We start from the raw sequence: 18,597 nt of genomic DNA, 5'->3' as shown, positions 1-18,597 counted from the left end.
AATCAATATACAGTCATACTCCTTGGTCGTCACACAGTGCCCCTCACAGTGCTAATCAATATACAGTCATACCTCTTGGTCGTCACACAGTGCTAATCAATATACAGTCATACTTCTTGGTCGTCACACAGTGCTAATCAATATACAGTCATACTTCTTGGTCGTCACACAGTGCTAATCAATATACAGTCATACTTCTTGGTCGTCACACAGTGCTAATCAATATACAGTCATACTCCTTGGTCGTCACACAGTGCTAATCAATATACAGTCATACTTCTTGGTCGTCACACAGTCGATCACATGCTGTAAACATATGTTTAAACGAAATGTGGGGGATGTTACTGGAAAATAAAACGTTGGATTTTATCTGTCTGTCTATCTATCAATCTATGTATCTATCTACGTTTGTTCGTTAATACATTCATTCTATCATTTTCGATGATAGGAATGATAATAATCCAAATAATAATAATAATATCATTTATTTTCAGTCTAATATCATCATCTTAGATGAACAGACTATAAATAAATAAACGAACAAACTCTCATTTTCTTTTCTGGTTTGGAACAGCTTGAACTGGGAGCACAATAAACCAAGGGGCCTATTGGCAGTCTTGGATATTTGCATTGGAGGCTGGCTAGCATTTCATTCATTTTGCCCATCGCTCCTGGTGGAGCATAGGCCACCGACGACCCCTCGCCATCACACTCTGTTCTGGGCTGTTCTGGCCATTCCAGTCCAGTTGGTCCCTTGCTGCTTCAGCTCTGCCTCGGTATCTCGCCTCCAGCTGTTGCGAGGCCGGCCTCTCTTCCTCTTTCCCTGCGGGTTCCAGGTCAGGGCTTGGCGTGTGATGCTGGACACTGGCTTCCTTAGGGTGTGTCCGATCCAGCCCCACTTCCTCCGTAGTATCTGCTTGGCCACTGGTTCCTGTCCCGCTCGCTCCCACAGATCTTCATTGGACGCTGGCTAGACAGTCACTTAAAGTGTTACCTTCCAACACTCGCGTTGATAGCTTTTCGATCGATACTTTCCATGCAGATTGCATCTTATTGTTAGCGCGCAGTAATGTCAAAAAGACGAGGGGCGCAATATTTCTTCTTCTTTGGGACAGAGTGAGAGAGAGAGAGAGAGAGAGAGAGAGAGAGAGTGCGTGCGTGCGTGCGTGTGTGCGCGCGCGCGCCCGTGTGTGTGTGTGGAAGCAACATAGAAGAAGCTAGGGGCGGACAAGCAGTGTCTGTACAGTCCATTGCCAGACACCCCAGTATCATAAACATGGCGCTGGAATAACGGTGCTTTAACTTGTTAGTGCCTGAATTGCACGCTAAGAGAAAGTTAGAAGAAAGTTACAGAAACACGTAAAGAAAAAAGAATGGAAAGCGGTGAAATCTGAAAGGAAAAGGGGAAAGAGAAAAAACCAGCCTCTCTACAAAGAAAAGGACAGACAAAATAGAAAAATAAAGGAAAGAAGGGAGGAAAAAAAACCCTAACCCCCAACAACAATAAAGCAAAACAAAAACAAAAAACAACAAGAGAGGCAAGGCCTTCTGGACTCACTTGTGATACACTTTAAAAAAAAATCCAAGCTTTTTATGTATTGAGTATAATGCATTTACTGTGATATTTATATTTTTTGTATTCTCTAAATTTGGCACTTTGATCTGATATTCGACCCAACAAAAGATCTGTCATTATTATCATTTTTTGTTCAAACAGGAACTTCTTTTGCTAAGCATGGAAGTTTTTGTTTTTTTTATTGCAAACGTTTTGGTGCAGAGAGTAAAATAAGGGAAATTACTCTGTAATTAATGCTAGGGGACTTAGTTTGCCTTAAACTGATCTTTCTCATCTTAAACATTACATTTTGAAATTATACTCAATACATAAAAAGCTTGTTTTGTTTTTTTAAAAGTGCATCACAAGTGAGTCTTGAAGGCCTTGCCTCTCTTGTTTCAAAATGTAATGTTTAAGATGAGAAAGATCAGTTTAAAGCAAATTAAGTCCCCTAGTATTAGAGTAATTTCCCTTTTTCACTACCTGCACCAAAACGTTTGCAAAATAAATAAAACTTCCATGCTTAGCAAAAGAAGTTCCTGTTTGAACAAAAAATGATAATTATGACTGCTCTTGTTGTTCGGTCGAATATCAGATCAAAGTGCCAAGTTTAGAGAATACAAAAAATATAAATATAACAGTAAATGCAGTTTGCATATAATTAAGCTTCATTTTTTTGTGTGTGCCCATCCCATAAGTACAAGATTGTTTTAAACAAGATGACTAAAAAGAACTGAATTTTTCCTATCTTTATTCCTAATTTGGTGTCAACTGACAAAGTATTTGCAGAGAAAATGTCAATGTTAAAGTTTACCACAGACACACAGAAACACACGCGCACACACACACACAGACAACCGAACACCGGGTTAAAACATAGTTTTGTATTGTGTTGTGGGTGTGGGTGGTTGGGAGAGGGTATGGTGGAGCAGTGCTGTGGTGGTGGTGACTATCACACACATAGTCAAAAAACCGGGGGATAAAGAGACAAAATGACGAAGGAGCAGAGGCTGAAAAAAAAGAAGATAACCAACCACCCATCACAAACCCGTAAAAAAGAACACAAAAAACAAAAAAACGAAAACAGTACGACAAATGAAAAGGAAAATAATTCTGCGCAAAGCTCACAATGGTCATAGTTATGCCTGAACCAAAAAAAGGAAACGATTACCAACAAAAAGAACATCATCAACGTGTTTGGTGAAAGGAACAGACAGAGAGATGGGGATTCTTCTTCTTCTTCTTCTGCGTTCGTGGGCTTCAATTCCCACGTTCACTCGCATGTACACGAGTGGGCTTTTACGTGCATGACCGTTTTTACCCCGCCATGTAGGCAGCCATAGTCCGCTTTCGGGGGTGTGCATGCTAGGTATGTTCTTGTTTCCATAACCCACCGAACGCTGACATGGATTACAGGATCTTTAACGTGCGCATTTGATCTTCTGCATGCATTTACACACGAACGGGGTTCAGGCACTAGCAGGTCTGCACATATGTTGACCTGGGAGATCGTAAAAATCTCCACCCTTTACACACCAGGCGCCGTCACCGTGATTCGAACCCGGGACCCTGAGATTGAAAGTCCAACGCTTTAACCACTCGGCTATTGCGCCCGTCGAAAGATGGGGATGGATCACGATGTTGATGGGGATGAATCACGATGTTGATGGGGATGAATCACGATGTTGATGGGGATGATGCGAAAGAAGGAGGTAGAAGGTGGTGTGGGTGGGGGTGGTCACAAGGAGAACGAAGCACCAGTAAGCAGCCATTGTAAACAGCAACAGTAAGCATTAAGAAAAAAAAAGAAGAAAAAAAAGTGCAGAATGCAAAGGCTAAAAAAGCAACTAGATGTGAACAAAAATCACCTTGATCTCATTGGAAAGTATTTCTCATGCTTTTAGAGTCACAGTCCCTGCCCAAATGGCGGCCTCCCGACTTATAGTAACCTGACCATATGTGTATGAGTCTGTACCTATATTGGTGTAGGTCGTGTGCGTGCTCACACGCGCATGTGTGTGTGTGTGTGTTCTTCAGTTTAACGTCTATTCACTATAAGTGTTTTTAGACGGGTGTGTGTGTGTGTGTGTGTGTGTGTGTGTGTGTGTGTGTGAAAACACGGTCTCTGTGAAGTTTTCCAACCATCACATCAAAACAGGGAAAGCTGTTAAATATATGCGTTTGCCATACCACTCCAAAACTTTTGTAAGTTGGCAAAATTTATCGGTACTAAAGAAGCCTTGCCACTGTGTTTCATATTAATATGGCGTCAGTGTCGGCATCAAGCCTCGCTTTGAAAGCTCGCCGGAGCAGGCCTTGTCCTAGTTTCTCATTGGATAAAGGAGACAACGCCCCTTTCCTTGACGTAATTGGGTCACGGTGGATGAACGGCGATGGGAAGTTTAACTCTCTCCATACGAACGGCGAAAGAGACGACGCTAACAGCGTTTCACCGCAGCTACCATCATCAAAATATTGCAAGCGGTAGGCTCTTATACTGAAGAGGTGAATGTTGACAAAGAATACCACAATTCTGACGACGGAAGCTAAAGGTTGGGTCATTCAGACACCCACTGGACATCCGAGGGGTCTGCCGGTGTAGAGGAGAAGAGAGGTCTGGCCGTACTGAGTGAGTTAAAGGACACGAGGGGTGTGAGGAGGGGGAGAGGGAGGAAAGGGGGTGTGGGTGGAGGGGGAGAAGAACAGTTCAGTGTGGAGAGAGGTTTTTGCAGGGAGGCGAAGCGGAGACGGGTGGGTAAGGTGGAGGGGGCAGGGAAGGGGGGGCGGAGGTGGGGGGCAATGAATATGGAAGAAGTTTCAGTTCCGAGGCGATTGCTTTGTCTCTCTGTAAAAACAAACAAACAAAATAACACACACACACACACGCGCGCGCGCGCACACACACACGCACGCACACGCACACACACACACACACACACACACACACACACACACACCCCCCCCCCCCCCCCCCCACACGGTTTTCATGACAAATAAATATGATTCTGATTCTGATTCTGATTCACACACACACACACACACACACACACACACACACACACACACACACACACACACACAACCACACACACACACACACACATCTACGCATGAGCATGCATATTAAAAACCATCATAAAAATAATTTAAAAAAAACATCATTTTTTTTCTCTCTCCCTCTCTCCCCCTCTCACCACAGGGGCCTTCCTCATCCCCTACCTCCTGATGCTGTTCGTGGAGGGCATGCCCCTGCTGTACCTGGAGCTGGCGATCGGCCAGAAGATGCGCATGGGGTCCGTGGGCGTGTGGAACAAGGTGCACCCCCTGATGGGCGGCGTGGGGCTGGCGAGCGCCGTCACGTCCTACTGTGTGGCCATCTACTACAACGCCATTATCATGTGGTGCTTCTTCTACCTCTTCAACTCCTTCCAGAGCCCTTTGCCCTGGGCCCACTGCCCCACTGAGCTGCTGGGCGACGGCAGCAACGTCACCAGGGTGAGGGTGTGGGGGTGTGAGGGTGTGAGGGTGTGTGTGGGGTGAGGGTGTGTGGTGAGGGTGTGTGTGGGGTGTGAGGGTGTGTGGTGTGAGGGTGTGTGTGGGGTGAGGGTGTGTGGTGTGAGGGTGTGTGGGGTGAGGGTGTGTGGTGTGAGGGTGTGTGTGGGGTGAGGGTGTGTGGTGTGAGGGTGTGTGTGGTGTGAGGGTGTGTGTGGGGTGAGGGTGTGTGGTGTGAGGGTGTGTGTGGGGTGTGAGGGTGTGTGGTGTGAGTGTGTGTGGTGAGGGTGTGTGGGGGGTGAGGGTGTGTGGTGTGAGTGTGTGTGGTGTGAGGGTGAGGATGTGTGGTGTGAGGGTGTGTGTGGGGTGTGAGGGTGTGTGGGTGTGAGTGGGGTGTGGTGGAGGGTGTGTGGTGGGGTGAGGGTGTGTGGTGTGAGGGTGTGTGTGGGGTGAGGGTGGTGTGTGTGAGGGTGTGTGTGGGGTGAGGGTGTGTGGGGTAAGGGTGTGTGGTGTGAGGTGAGGGTGTGTGGGTGTTGGTGGTGTGAGGGTGAGGGTGTGTGGTGTGAGGGTGTGTGGGGTGAGGGGTGTGGTGGTGTGAGGGTGTGTGGGGTGAGGGGTGGTGGTGTGAGGGTGGTGTGGGGTGAGGGTGTGGGGGGTGAGGGTGGGTGGGGGAAGGGATGTGGGGGGGCGAGGGTGGTGTGGGGTGGAGGGTGTGTGGTTGTGAGGGTGTGTGGGAGTGAGGTGTGTGGTTGTGAGGGTGTGTGGGGTGAGGGAGTGGTGGTGTGAGGGTGGTGTGGGGGTGTGAGGGTTGTTGTGGGTGAGGGTGTGGTGGTGTGAGGGTGTGTGGTGGTGAGGGTGTGTGGGTGGGGAGGTGTGTGGGGTGTGAGGGTGGGTGGTGTGAGTGGTGTTTGGGGTGAGGGTGTGTGGTGTGAGTGTGTTGTGGGTGAGGGTGTGTGGTGGGAGGGTGTGTGGTGTGGAGGGTGTGTGGGTGAGGGTGTGTGGTGTGAGGGTGTGTGGTGTGAGGGTGTGTGTGGGGTGAGGGTGTGTGGTGTGAGGGTGTGTGGTGTGAGGGTGTGTGTGGGGTGTGAGTGTGTGTGGGGTAAGGGTGTGTGTGTGAGGGTGTGTGTGGGGTGACGGTGTGTAGTGTGAGGGTGTGTGTGGGGTAAGGGTGTGTGGTGTGAGGGTGTGTGGGGTGAGGGTGTGTGTGGGGTGAGGGTGTGTGTGGGGTAAGGGTGTGTGGGTAATGGGTGTGTGTGGGGTGAGGGTGTGTGTGGGGTGAGGGTGTGTGGGTGAGGGTGTGTGTGGGGTAAGGGTGTGTGGGGTGAGGTGTGTGTGGGGTAAGGGTGTGTGTGGAGTGAGGGTGTGTGGTGTGAGGGTGTGTGGGGTGTGGGGTGTGTGTGGGTGAGGGTGTGTGGGGTAAGGGTGTGTGGTGTGAGGGTGAGGGTGTGTGGTGTGAGGGGTGTGTGGGGTGAGGGTGTGTGGTGTGGTGTGGGGGGAGTGTGGGGGTGAGGGGTGGGTGGGGGTGTGTGGGTGAGGTGTGTGGGTGAGGGTGTGTGGTGAGGGTGTGTGGGTGGGGGGTGTGGGGTGAGGGTAGTGGTGTGAGGGTTGGGGCGTGAGGTGTGGGGGTGAGGTGGTTGGGTGAGGGTGGGGGCGGGGTGTGGGGTGTGAGGTGTGTGTGGGTGGGTGGTGTGGAGTGGTGTGTGGGGGTGGGGTGTGTGTGGGTGAGGGTTGGGTGTAGGGTGTGTGTGGGGGAGGTGTGGGGGGGTGGTGGGGTGTGAGTGGTGTGGGTAGGGGGGTGGGTGGGGTGTGTGTGGGTGGGTGTTGGGGTGTGGTGGGTGTGGTGGGGTTGAGGGTGTTGGGGGGGTGTGGTGGGTGAGGTGTGGGGGGTAAGGGGGTTAGGGTGTGTGTGGGGTGAGGTGTGGTGGGGGTGAGGGGTGTGGTGAGGGTGTGTGGAGGGTGGGTGAGGGTGTGGTTGGGGTAGAGGGTGTGTGTGGAGTGAGGGTGTGTGTGAGGTGTGTGTGTGTGTGTGTGTGGTGTGTGGTGTGAGGGTGTGAGTGTGTGTGGTGTGAGGGTGTGTGTCGGGTGTGGGGAGTGGTGTGTGGTGTGAGGGTTGTGTGGTGAGGGTGTGTGTGGGGCGTGAGGGTGTGTGGGTGTGAGGGGTGTGTGGTGTGAGGTGTGTGGGGTGAGGGTGTGTGGGTGTGAGGTGTGTGGAGTGTGTTTAGGTGGGTGTTGTATTGTGGGTGTGGGTGGTTGGGAGTGGGTATGGTGGAGCAATGCTGTGGTGGTGGTGACTATCACACACACACACACACACACACACACTCATTGACGTACACACACAAACACAGACACAGACACACACACACACACACACACACACACACACACTCATTGACGTACACACACAAACACAGACACACACAGACACACACACACACACAGGGACACACACATACACATTAACACTCTCATATACACACTCTCACATACATGATCATATACGTATGCATGCATTCACACACAGAGACACAGACACAGTCACACAGACACACAGACACGCACAGCCACACAGACACACACACACACGTGTGTGTGTGTGTGTGTGTGTGTGTGTGTGTGTGTGCGTGCGTGCGCGTGCGTGTGTGCGTATATGTGTTTGTGTATGAGTGGGTGAGTGAGTGAGTGAATGAGTGATTGTGTGTGTGTGTGTGTGTGTGTGTGTGTGTGTGTGTGTGTGTGTGTGTGTGTGTGTGATAGAGAGAGAGAGAGTGTGTGTGTGGTATTAGGAAAAAAAAAGTTTCAAAAACACGACATATAATTACAAACAGCAACAGAATAAGGAAACAGAGAAGAGAAAAGCAGAATCCCGGCGGTAAAAACTTATTCTGACACTGTAAACCTATTTTTCGTCGAGACATTTCAAAAAGTAATCCACTCATTGACAACACATGCGGGTGTAGTTGTTGCTGTTGTTTTGGTGGGTTTTTTTCTACACCTTCTGATATGCCAACACACTTACCGGATTAACGAATCTCATAATAATGATCAGCAATGTAGGGTGCGCATGATTCGTCAGTCAAACAGAGAATACAGTCATACCATTTTTTGTCAAAAGTGCCTGTCATTTTCTCGAGTGAGTTTCTCCCCACCCCCCTCTTGTTTCATGCAGTAAAGATTACTTTCAGCCGGCCTGACAGTTCAAAGACGAACTAATAAGATAGATGAATAAAATGTCTTTCTCAATCTCCCGCAAGGAAAGGTAACAAAAAGAAAAGAAAAAAAGAGGGTTTGGAACAAATATATCTCGTGGAGAGGGCGTGTGTGTTAAGGGACCGTTTACACTTGCGCAGTGGCTACAATAACATCATGTTAAGTCAGAATCCGCTAACACTGGGTCTAAAATCAGTCATGTCTCTGTCTCATTACACACAGTCTTACAGTGGGGAGTTCAGGTGGTTCTGATTCTTTTCTTCTTGAGAGAGAGAGAGTGAGAGAGAGAGAGAGAGAGAGGGAGAGAGAGAGAGAGAGGGAGAGAGAGAGAGAGAGAGAGAGGGGAGGAGGGGAGAGACAGACAAACAGACAATTGGAGACACAGGACAAACAGAAACAGAAACAGACGCATCAGGCAAATTCTGTCAAACTTTTTGTCCTGATGAATCACCCCTTGTCCCTTCCCTTACCGTCATATTTGCCGTGTAAACGTCAGATTAAATACCCTCCCTCCACCACCCAGATTTGTTATTAATCAAAAACACCCCAAAATTTGACGAGCATGTGCTTTCTGTTCCCCCCACCACCCCACACCGTTATTGCATTCCATAGTCTGATGACCACAGCTCCCGTCAATTTGTGCCAGACTTACTGGATCGTCAGCACGAACTGTTGAAGCTGTCTTGTGATTTGAAGACTTCCACAGTCTCCCTCCTCACCGTCCCCGTTTAGACAGCCGGGAAATCCAATGGTTATAGCAAATCACCGGTTGTTACAGAAGATGTTTTTGGTTCACGTTACTGGTTCGGACTGTCACTCAAGACGAATTAACGTCTACTATTTATTCATTTATATAGCTTCTGCACCACAGACGTTTGCGGGAGAATAACAGAAATGTTCAGCAGGTGTTTAGTGTCAGCTCGGGACAGGCCGTGTAACGAATCGTATTAACGTACAATAACACTCCCTCGCGGACACAGCTAGACATTCACACACACGCGATTGCGCGCACTTATGCACAGACACAGACACACACACAGCCGGACACACACTGACACACACAGACACACAGACACACAGACACAGACACAGACACACACACACACACACACATACATACATAGATTTAAACCTACGCGCGAACATTTACAAAACGCACATGCGTGCAAACACACTCTCTCACTTACCCGCACTTGTATCCATGCATGCCCGGACCGAGAGAGAGATAGAGATAGAATAAGAGATAGATAGATGGACTGAGAGAGAGAGAGAGAGAGAGAGAGAGAGAGAGAGATACGGATACGGATACGGATACGGATATTTTATTCATTTGGCCATAGCCCCTATGAAGGGGTGCACACACATGTATGTTGCGTCGCATTCGTTTGAACAGACACAAAGAAATACAACAACAACACGAGACAACATTTATAATAGCAAAACGTATTATGAAGTTGCAATTTCTCTCAATTTAAACGCATTGTGCAAGAAGATGGACAAATTGCACACATCATTTTGCCATTTTTGAAGACATCAACAAACTGAACTTGCATTTACACGACTGTCGGTAATATTGGATGGAATATATGTTTTCTCTTACCTCTTCAAGAGCTGGACAGCTCGGCACCAAATGTACTTCATCTTCTTTTTCTCTTTGGCGTAAAGGGCAATTCAAATCATTATCATTGGGTTTCCTGTATCTGTATCGATGAATGTGTGTGTGTGTGTGTGTGTGTGTGTGTGTGTGTGTGTGTGTGTGAGAGAGAGAGAGAGAGAGAGAGAGAGAGAGAGAGAGAGAGATGCGCGGGCATACAAACACCCATCCACACTTAAACCTCAAACACACTCACACACCAAAGCACAGGCACATGCACATGAACTCATTCGTTTCTCCGAATGATACAAAACGAACAAACACCGACATGTGTTTAACATTTCCACGAACACTTGTGGACCTGAAGCAGTCATTAAACAAAACGAGCTGAAATGAGAAGTGAGAAAGAGACAAACATGCACACAGAAAGCACACCAGAGCACGAACCCCCCCCACCCCGCCCACCCCCAATGCCCCCCCCCCAACCCCCCAACGCCCCCTCCCCAACCCCCCCGAGACAAACCAAACTATCTTCCAACACTGAAGTTTTGCAACGTGATTGTCCATATACGTAGAAACAGACAGACGTAGAATTGTGTATGAATGAAGTTGAAAAAAAAAAAATTCCAAGTTTTGAAAACACTTAATTGTATGACTTGTTCATTTTCCTGCCATATTATTGTAACAAGCCCCTAATCAGTAAATGAAAAGTTGTATTTATTCCATAAATGCTATTGATTACTTTGACGTTATGTGATGTAAATACAAAATAAAACGGTGGTCGACCCAAGAAAGTCCGGGTATAAAAACAAACAAACAACAACAAAAAAAACCCACAAAACAAAACAAAACAAAAACAACAACAAAAAACCAAAAAAACCCAAACAAAACAAAAAACAAACAAACAAAAAAACAACAAAAAACGAAATGAGTTCATTATTTAAATGATTGTGTTGACATTCATTATTGTAAACTCGTTGAGTGGGGGTGGTGGTGGGGTTGAAATCCATTTGCCTGTTTCTTTGTTTCTTTTTTTCTTTCTAATGATTTTCTTTTAAAAATTGTTATATATTTTTCTTTCTTCCTACTTTTACGCTTATCCTGTAAGTCATACGCCAACCTGTAAACCACCCGCTCACCACCCATCCATTTATCCACACCCACCCAGCTATCATCCACCTTTTATTGTATAGTGGTCACAGGACCTACACCTAGCTTATATCACAGATTGACACAAGTTTACAGTTGGGCCAACAGCATGGTGAGGGCTGTATTATCGATGGTTTCTCCATTACAGTGAGAAATCATTTACAGCTTAGCTATCCACCTACCACTCCGCTCATCCATCCATCCATCCACAGATCCATTCACAATCCAGCTATCATCCACTTACCAACCTGCTCATTATCCATTCACCAATCTTTTCAGCAATCCAGAAGGAAAACAAAAAAATCAAAAGATCCCATGTGCCAACCTCCACGCCCATTCTGTTTGTTTTATTTTTGTTTCGGTTTATATTGTGTATTCTGTCAGGTGGTTCCGGAGTGTGATGTTGCCGGGGCGACGTCCTACTACTGGTATCGGGTGGCCCTGGACACGTCCCCGGGCATCGACCAGTCGGACGGCATCAAGTGGAAGATGCTGCTCTGCCTCATCTTCTCCTGGCTGGTCGTCTACCTCTGCATCTGCAAAGGCATCAAGTCCTCCGGGAAGGTGCGGGGGCTGGCGCTGTGTGTTTGTTACTTGTCACGGTGCAGGGGCTAACGTTGTGTGTTTGTTACTTGTCACGGTGCAGGGGCTAACGTCGTGTGTTTGTTACTTGTCACGGTGCAGGGGCTAACGTCGTGTGTTTGTTACTTGTCACGGTGCAGGGGCTAACGTCGTGTGTTTGTTACTTGTCACGGTGCAGGGGCTAACGTTGTGTGTTTGTTACTTGTCACGGTGCAGGGGCTAACGTTGTGTGTTTGTTACTTGTCACGGTGCAGGGGCTAACGTCGTGTGTTTGTTACTTGTCACGGTGCAGGGGCTAACGTTGTGTGTTTGTTACTTGTCACGGTGCAGGGGCTAACGTTGTGTGTTTGTTACTTGTCACGGTGCAGGGGCTAACGTTGTGTGTTTGTTACTTGTCACGGTGCAGGGGCTAACGTCGTGTGTTTGTTGCTTGTCACGGTGCAGGGGCTAACGTTGTGTGTTTGTTACTTGTTTACTTGTTAGTCTTTCGGATGAGACGATAAACCCAGGTCCAGTGGGCAGCATGCACTTAGCAAACGTAAAAAGAACCTACGGCAACAGAAAAGCTGTGCCTGGCAAAATTCTGTAGAAAAATCCACTTCGATAGGAAAACAAATAAAACTGCAGACAGAAAGAATAGAAAGAAGAAAAAAGAAAAAAAGAACCAAACAAAAAAGGGTGGCGCTCTCAGTGTAGCGACACGATCTCCATGGGGAGACAGCCCCAAATTCACACAGAGAAATCTGTTGTGATAAAAAAAGTAATACAAAACAACACAATACAATACAGTACAATACAATACAATACAATACAATACAATACAATACAATACAAGGGCTAACATTTTGTGTTCCTTGCTTACTCATCACATGCAGGGGCTCCGGTGACAGTGACACAGATGGAGAGATACACTATAGCTCATCATCGCACTAACAGGTCGTGGTGATTATGTTGTTGGTTTTTTTTTTTTCCAGGTGGTGTACTTCACAGCCACCTTCCCTTACGTCGTGCTGACCATTTTCTTCATCCGGGGCCTCACACTGCGTGGCGCCACTGCAGGTCTTTTGCATATGTTGACCCCAAAGGTAAGATGGCGTGGGAGTTCTTGGGTTGGTGTGTTCGGTTCTGTGTGATTTGTGATGTGGTGTTCCGTTAACTCTCTCCATACGAACGGCGAAAGAGACGACGTTAACAGCGTTTCATCCCAGTTACCATCATCAAAATATTGCAAGCGGAACGCTCTTATACTGAAGAGGTGAATGTTGACAAAGAATACCACAATTCTGACGACGGAAGCTAAAGGTTGGGTCATTCAGACACCCACTGGACATCCGAGGGGTCTGTGTAGAGGAGAAGAGAGGACTGGCCGTACTGAGTGAGTTAATGAGTTCTAGGCATTCGATCCTCTTTGAATTTTAGTCAGCAATTTGCAGTAAAAGACTTCTGTGGTTAATGTCCTATTTTAGCATCCTAAATTATCGCACTTCTTGGTTACATTTTCGTGGTTTGTGGGAGCAAAAACGGAAGAAGCAAGATGGTGGCACTTTTGTTTAGTGACTGAATTTGCATCAAAATTGAGTAAAAATAGCGTACAAAAAAAAAAGAGAGTCAAAAGCCACTGAAGGTGGGTTAAAACATCTACTAATGGTACTATCGTTTCGTACATGCAGAAAAATTGCCGGTAAAATAGGTGCAATAATTTAGGATGTTAAATAGGACTTTACCTCCAACAATTTGCAGCAAAACACTTCTGCATTCTCTCTCTCTCTCTCTCTCTCTCTCTCTCTCTCTCTCTCTCTCTCTCTCTCTCTGTGCCTCTTTCTCTGTTTTGCTCCTTGTTCTTGCTGCTGTTATATGTTGTTATAATTGTATAATTGTAGCTGTTGTTGCAACAGGGACAGATTGGAAAGACCAGGCAATTCATTCCCGACTTGAAATCTTTATCCTCGAGCAATACGTTTTTTGAGTCTTGAATTGTAAGTTTCCCTTAAATGATACTGAAATATCAGCATACTGACTGAGGACTGACTTATCGTAGTACAGTTATAGCCCTGTGGTAGAGAATCAAGTCAAGGAATCAACGAAAGATGTGTGTGTGTGTGTGTGTGTGTGTGTGTGTGTGTGTGTGTGTGTGGTCACATTTTGGTGTGTGTATGTAACATAGATATAATGTTTTATGTTAACAAAAGCGTTTTTGTAAAGCACCTAGAGCAGATTTCTGGATAGTGTGCTATATAAGTATCCATTATTATTATCATTATTATTAAGATGTCGGGGATCAAATCCACAACGGAGCAGGGCTCCTCTTATTTGTATTTGTATTTCTTTTTTTTAATTTTTATCACAACAGATTTCACTGTGTGAAATTCGGGCTGCTCTCTCCAGGGAGAGCGCGTCGCTATACTACAGCGCCACCCACATTTTTTTGTATTTTTTCCTGCGTGTAGTTTTATTTGTTTTTCCTATCGAAGTGGATTTTTCTTCAGAATTTTGCCAGGAACAACCTTTTTGTTGCCGTGGGTTCTTTTACACGCGCTAAGTGCATGCTGCACACGGGACCTCGGTTTATCGTCTCATCCGAATGACTAGCGCCCAGACCACCACTCAAGGTCTGGTGGAGGGGGAGAAAATATCGGCGGCTGAGCCGTGATTCGAACCAGTGCGCTCAGATTCTCTCGCTTCCAATGCGGACGCGTTACCTCTAGGCTATCACTCCACGTTATTTACCTATGCTTGCTTTAGCAGATGTGATGTCGCGCGTATGGGTCAGCCCGCACCGCTTGAACGCCTCACCTTTTTTGCACTGAAACTGAAACCATGATGGTAGTGGTGGGCACAGTTGCCTACGTCACGTAACAGCCCAGTCAGTCAATCAGTCAGTGGCCACGAGTTCATGTGATCTCTGCTGACCTTTGCTCCTCTTGTCGGGAGAGGAGTGCGTTGCCATGGTGACTGAAACTGGGACCATCTGGTGCCGGGCGTTTGGTTCCAGAGCTGTTCGTGCCTGTTTGTATGTCTGACTGTCAGTCAGTCTGTCTGCTTGTCTGTCTGTCTGTCTGTCATTCGGTCTTTTTGCTTGTCTGTCTGTCTGTCTGTTTGTCATTCGGTCTTTTTGCTTGTCTGTCTGTCTGTCTGTCGGTCGGTCTGTCATTCGGTCTTTTTGCTTGTCTGTCTGTCTGTCGGTCTGTCTGTCATTCGGTCTTTTTGCTTGTCTGTCTGTCTGTCGGTCTGTCATTCGGTCTTTTTGCTTGTCTGTCTGTCTGTCGGTCTGTCATTCGGTCTTTTTGCTTGTCTGTCTGTCTGTCAGTTGGTCTTTTTGCTTGTCTGCCTGTCTGTTTGTGTGTCGATCGTTTTGCTTGTCTGTCTATTTGTCTGTGTGTCGGTCTTTTTGCTTGTCTGTCTGTCTGTCTGTTTATAAGTCGGTCTTTTTGCTTGTCTGTCTGTCTGTTTGTGTGTCGATCGTTTTGCTTGTCTGTCTCTGTCTGTGTCTGTGTGTCGGTCGTCTTTTTGCTTGTCTGTCTGTCTGTCGGTCTTTTTGCTTGTCTGTCTGTGTGTCGGTCTTTTTGCTTGTCTGTCAGTCTGTCTGTCAGTCGGTCTTTTTGCTTGTCTGTTTGTCTGTGTGTCGGTCTTTTTGCTTGTCTGTTTGTCTGTCTGTCAGTCGGTCTTTTTGCTTGTCTGTTTGTCTGTGTGTCGGTCTTTTTGCTTGTCTGTTTGTCTGTCTGTCAGTCGGTCTTTTTGCTTGTCTGTTTGTTCTGTGTGTCGGTCTTTTTGCTTGTCTGTTTGTCCTGTCTGTTCAGTCTTTTTGCTTGTCTGTTTGTCTGTCTGTCAGTCTTTTTGCTTGTCTGTTTGTCTGTGTGTCGGCCTTTTTGCTTGTCTGTCTGTCTGCTTTGTCTGTCTGTCTGTCTGTCTGTCTATTTGTCTGTCAGTCGGTCTTTTTGCTTGTCTGTGTGTCTGTGTGTCTGTGTGTCTGTCTGTGTCTCTCTGTATTGTCTTTGTGTTTCCGACTCTCTGTCTCTGTCCTGGTTTCTGTGTCTTCTTTTTCCTCTCTCTGTCTCTGTCTTGGTTTCTGTGTCTTCTTTTTCCTCTCTCTGTCTCTCACTATGTGTCTTTTTCACCTCTGCCTGTGTACGTTAGTTGTTTGCCTGACTGTCTGTCTGTCTGTCTGTCTGTTTGCTTGTCCGTCTGTTTCTTACTGTCTGTTTGATGTGTTTGTTTTCGTGTCTCTTGTCTGTCTGTCTGCTTGTCTGTCTGTTTCTTACTGTCTGTGATTGTGTGTCCGCATCTGTCTATCTGTCAATCTGTGTGTCTGTCTGTCTGTACCCAGGCCCCCTCTCCCTCTGTCCACCGTCCCTCCTCATCTTTCCCAGACCATGTCCTGTGAATCTCATCAGTTCTCTCTCTCTCTCTCTCTCTCTCTCTCTCTCTCTCTCTCTCTCTCTCTCTGTGCCTCGGTCACTATCTGTCTGTCGTTCTGCCTCGAGGCTCCCTCTGTCCACCGTCCCTCCTCATCTTTATCAGACCATGTCCTGTGAATTTCATCAGTTCTCTCTCTGTCTGTCTCTGTCTCTGTCTCTCTGTCTGTCTGTCTGTCTGTCTGTCTGTCTCTCTCTCTCTCTCTCTGTGTGCCTCGGTCACTATCTGTCTGTCGGTCTGCCTCGAGGCTCCCTCTGTCCACCGTCCCTTCTCATCTTTATCTGACCATGTCCTGTGAATTTTATCAGTTTTCTCTCTCTCTCTCTCTCTCTCTCTCTCTGTGTCTCTGTCTCTGTCTCTCTCTCTTAACAAAGCCTTGGACTCTAGTTTATCCATACAGTCCGTCAAGAAGGAAGTCAGTCTCTTTTTGTGTCTCTGTCTCCCTGTCTTTGTCTCTCTCTCACTCTCTCTGTCTCTCTCTCTCTATGTCCCTTTCTCTTTCACCCCCTCCTCTCTCTCTCTTTTTCTCTCCTTCTGTCTGTGTCAATTTTTGCCTTTGTCTGTCTGTCTGTCTGTCTGTCTGTCTCCCCCTCCCTCTCTTTGTGTTATCGTTATCGTTATCTCTTTGTGTCTCCATCTCGGCCTCGGCCTGTCTGTCTGCCAATATGTCTACTGTCTGTGTGTCTGTCTGTCTGTCTCCCTTTCCTTTTCTCGTTCTTGTCTCCGTGCTCCTCGTCCGACCCATGTACGGATAGTCTCTATCAGTTCATCTCCTGTCGAGAGAGATAGAAGGTGAGAGAACTCAGAAATCAGAAATGTTTTAGTGCACATAGGCCTTGGGCCACAATACAGTAAGGCTGAAAGAGAGAGAGAGAGAGAGAGAGAGAGAGAGAGAGAGAGAGAGTCATGTTCCCTTTTTCGTTGAAAAACAACAACAAACAAACCGCTAATTCTTTTAAAAGTCCAAAGTGACGGCAAATGTGTGTCTCGCCATCTGAATGTGACACGGAGACGCCAGATCAGCATTTGGTTGTATTGGCGGTGTCAGTTAGAGTTGTTCCCCATTGCCGATCTGATTGCTCCCCCTTTTGCTTTCCGTAAGGTGATAAGGCGGTGGCCCAAGCCTGTACATCTCTTGCTGATGAAAGGGCTTGTATGGGTTGAGCAATACGGAGGTCCACGGTAAAGTGCATGATTTGTGTGATTTCGGTCTTGAGTGAATGATATGGATGCTTTTACAGCGCCTATCCTCGGTCGGAGACTAAGCTCTGAGCGCTTTTTTAAACACGGAGTCATTTGCACAACAGGCTGCCTACCTGGGTACAGCCGACTGACAGCTGCTATTGGGCACTCACCATTCGTTTTCCTGTGTCATTCAATCAGGTTTCAGTGGGATGCACACACACACACACACACACACACACACACACACACACACACACACACACACTCTTACAGACATGTAGCATTTTACGTGTATGACCGTTTTGTTTATCTATCCCGCCATGTAGGCTGCCATACTCAGTTTTCGGGGGTGCACATGCTGGGTATGTTCTTGTTTCCATAACCTACCTAAAGCTGACATGGACTGCAGGGTCTTTAACGTGCATATTTGGTCTTCTGACCTGGGAGATCGGACACAAATATGCACCGTTTACCCACCAGGCGCCGTCACCGAGATTTGAACACGGAACCCCCAGAAGCCACTCCTAGCTGTGTTCTGTGTCAAGATGGACCACCTGAAGAACCCCCGATGTTAACTGAAGGCACTCTATTTCCTGTATCTCGATGGACTCTTTTATGAACCCTTCATGTTAACTGAACAGTTTGTGTCTCGACGGTTTGCCAGACAAACCCCCAGTGTTAACTGAAGCCACTCTTGTGTTCCGTGTCTATATGGACTACCAGACGAACCCCCATCGTTAACTGAAGGCGCTGTGTCTAGATGGACTACCCGATTAACCCTCGATGTTAACTGAAGCCCACTCCTGTGTTCTGTGTCCAGATGGACTACACAACGAACCACCAATATTGACTGAAGCTCTCTATTCTGTGTCTAGAGAGATTACACAACGAACCCCTGAATGTTAACTGAAGCTCTCTATTCTGTGTCTAGAGAGATTACAAAACGAACCCCTAAATGTTAACTGAAGCCCACCCGAACTGTTTTCCATGTCCAGATGGACTACCCGATGAACCCCCAGTGTAAAGTGAAGACACCCCTATGTTCTGTGTCTGCATAGACTACCTGATGAATCCTCGATGTTTATACAAGGCGCTCTATTTTGTGTCTTGATGGACTGTTTTATGAACCCTCAATGTTAACTGAAGGCATTCTATTCTGTGTCCAGACGGATTACCCAACTAACCCTGTATCTCGATGGGCTATTTCATGAACCCCCAATGTTAACTGAAGCTCACCCCTACCCGTATCTCTGTGTCCAGCTGCACTATCTGATGAACCCCCCAGTATTAACTGAATCCCATCCCTGTATCACTGTGTCCAGATGGACTACCTGATGAACCCCCCAGTATTAACTGAATCCCATCCCTGTATCACTGTGTCCAGATGGACTACCTGATGAACCCCCCAGTATTAACT

General features: G+C 47.0%; 1 protein-coding gene across 5 annotated transcripts in view; it reads left to right on the top strand.

The window, feature by feature from the left end:
- Positions 1-18,597, top strand: part of LOC143285485 (sodium- and chloride-dependent transporter XTRP3-like) — a 52,342-nt gene that overhangs the window by 25,296 nt on the left and 8,449 nt on the right. For all 5 annotated transcript variants that reach the window (XM_076592810.1, XM_076592809.1, XM_076592808.1 and 2 more), the window contains exons 4-6: positions 4,755-5,050; positions 11,385-11,564; positions 12,557-12,667. In XM_076592810.1, coding sequence (XP_076448925.1) covers positions 4,755-5,050; positions 11,385-11,564; positions 12,557-12,667 — 587 coding nt within the window. The remainder of the gene's footprint in view (positions 1-4,754; positions 5,051-11,384; positions 11,565-12,556; positions 12,668-18,597) is intronic.

The sequence above is a fragment of the Babylonia areolata genome, chromosome 9 (assembly GCF_041734735.1).
Source record: "Babylonia areolata isolate BAREFJ2019XMU chromosome 9, ASM4173473v1, whole genome shotgun sequence".
Lineage (NCBI taxonomy): Eukaryota > Metazoa > Mollusca > Gastropoda > Neogastropoda > Buccinidae > Babylonia > Babylonia areolata.
The sequence above is the reverse complement of the archived record's forward strand: the minus strand, read 5'-3'. Positions and strand labels throughout refer to the sequence as shown.